At 25.4% G+C, this 2,202-nt stretch overlaps 1 protein-coding gene across 3 annotated transcripts in view; it reads left to right on the plus strand.

The window, feature by feature from the left end:
* Positions 1–295: 295 nt before the first annotated feature.
* Positions 296–2,202, plus strand: part of LOC145192063 (uncharacterized) — a 21,516-nt gene continuing 19,609 nt past the window's right edge. For all 3 annotated transcript variants that reach the window (XR_016450786.1, XM_090082104.1, XM_090082110.1), the window contains exon 1: positions 296–528. Coding sequence is in view for 2 of the 3 variants with exons in the window: in XM_090082104.1 (XP_089938230.1) it covers positions 376–528 (153 nt within the window). In the remaining variant the exon portion in view is untranslated. The remainder of the gene's footprint in view (positions 529–2,202) is intronic.

Below are 2,202 nucleotides of genomic sequence, written 5' to 3' on the forward strand. Positions count from 1 at the left end.
TAATTTTAGCGATCATTTTTCTATATCTCTAAACATGATCATTTTTCTAGTTGCAAATTGTTCTATCAGTAATCAATTGGTGTGTGATATTTATTGTTCTGGCATCAACTTGTTAATAAACTATAATATTGTTTTCTAAGTTTATTTTAAAAACTTTCTGGACAACTAGCTCAATGTGAAGCCTTCTGATAGCTCTTTGAAATTTTTTGTCGGAAATTATATTCCTTTGTGTAATGTCTGCACCATATTTATGATCTCTTTTTAGTTTTGTTTTTCTTAATGTTCAGCAATTTATAACATTTTTAAACCTTATAGTTAATATTATTAACTTAATTGGTTTTTATCAAATTAATAGAGAAGATTAAAAACTTCAAAATGTTTGCAGCTTTGAAAGCTGGTTTGGTTACCACTAAAAAATCAACTGATGCAGAGCAACAGCCTGTGTATGAAAGAAAAGAAACTAATAGTTCAGGGATAAAAAAAAGACCACAAGTAAAAGTATTCAATATTCCAGATGGATCTGAAGTAGTAAGATTTTAAAAGTTATTTTTCCTAAAAAATAAAATGATTCAAAAACATCTGTTAAAATGTATAGTATGATGGGTACCCATCAAAAATTAACTCAACTAAAAAAAGCCTTGTAAGTAAAGTTAAATTAGAAAATAATACCCATTTACAACCTCATGTTCAAATTTTACATGTACTTTCATCATGATATATTCCAATGTCAATATCCCCCTTCTTAAAATTTTTACTTACATCTTGATTTTTAAATGTCTCCTTCCAATTAACTCCTAAGTTAAAAAAAGTCTTTCTTTAACCTGCATTGAAAAGTAAGTTTATATTTTAATTTGGTGACTAAATTCTTGATAATTGAAATCCCAAATAACTGACTGCTCTCTGTCAAAAAAAATAACATCAAAAATTTCAAAATATCAAATAAAGGTGCTCAAAGCATCTATACAAACTCTATCATAAAAGATGTTTAGTTAAATCAAGAGGAGCTAATTGATATTCAAATTCTATACTTTAACACATGGATTATCTTTAACCATAATGTACTCACTAAGGCTAAAAACTCATTTACCAAAGTCACTTAATCAAGATTTAAAGAAGCTTATAGGTAATGTGGACTCAAACTGTATAATTAACTTGTAGGTTATTCAAAGGGATTCATAAATATAAAAAACTCTTCCAAATCCAAAGGGATTAATACAGACATAAAAAACTCTTTTAAACAAAGGTTTTTTTACTATTAGCCAAAAGTTAGCTCAAAGGAAACTGAATGAGACAAATATTTATGCCAACTCATTAATTATAAACAAAGTTAAAAAAACTTTCATTTTTACCTTAATAGTTTGTTAACTATGCACTTCAGCATACTATCTTTCTTGTTTAAATATATTTATTTTTATATAAGTTTTTACAATCCTTAGATATTAAATGATAAACTGCTCAAAACCTAATAATAAAATAGTGCTAAAATGTATGTTAAAAAAAACAACAAAGCAAAGCTATAAAATAAAGTAATACAAAGACTGAGCAGTGTCTTGCTATTAAATATCTTCTAAGAGTTACTTAACAAGAGTTTAAAAAGTTGAGTACTGTTTAACCTTTCGCTTAATCAAAAAATGTAAGTTGTTATAAAACTAACTTTAATCTAGATAATTTAACATCAGCTATATTAGTTGTTGAACTAAACAAATGAGCAATTGTTTTTTCAAAAATACATTTTTGAAAAAACAAGAGTATTTGAAGTTTAGTACCAAAAATGCAGCTTTAAAAAGTTTGCATAAGTAGGCAAACAAAAAGAAGATTTCTCTTTTATCAAATTTTAAAACTTGTAATTTGTTTGAATTTACTATTGAATGAAGAAATATTATAAACATTGGTGAATGATTGTCTGCTGGTATCTTCTGTATCTCCCTGTAAAGTTTTGTTGTGCTAAAATGTTCTTACCCTAATGCTCAGTATTAATAAAATGATGCAATTTTTTTGCTTTAAAAAAATAGCTTTAAATTTAACTTATTGTTTATGATTTATTTTTTTAATGTATTAGTCATTATAAACAATGTGTCTGACATTAAATGGAAAAAATAAATTAATAAGAAAATTTAAAATTTTTGGTGAAGCCAAAATGTGTTGCAGAAGTTGTTAAAAATGCAATTAAATCAGTTTTTTAAGATTTTTCAAAAATAGTTG

This window comes from Hydra viridissima, unplaced genomic scaffold, assembly GCF_058129835.1.
Source record: "Hydra viridissima isolate aposymbiotic clone 2 unplaced genomic scaffold, HvirCarnegie_v1 scaffold_1, whole genome shotgun sequence".
In the NCBI taxonomy this organism is placed as follows: domain Eukaryota; kingdom Metazoa; phylum Cnidaria; class Hydrozoa; order Anthoathecata; family Hydridae; genus Hydra; species Hydra viridissima.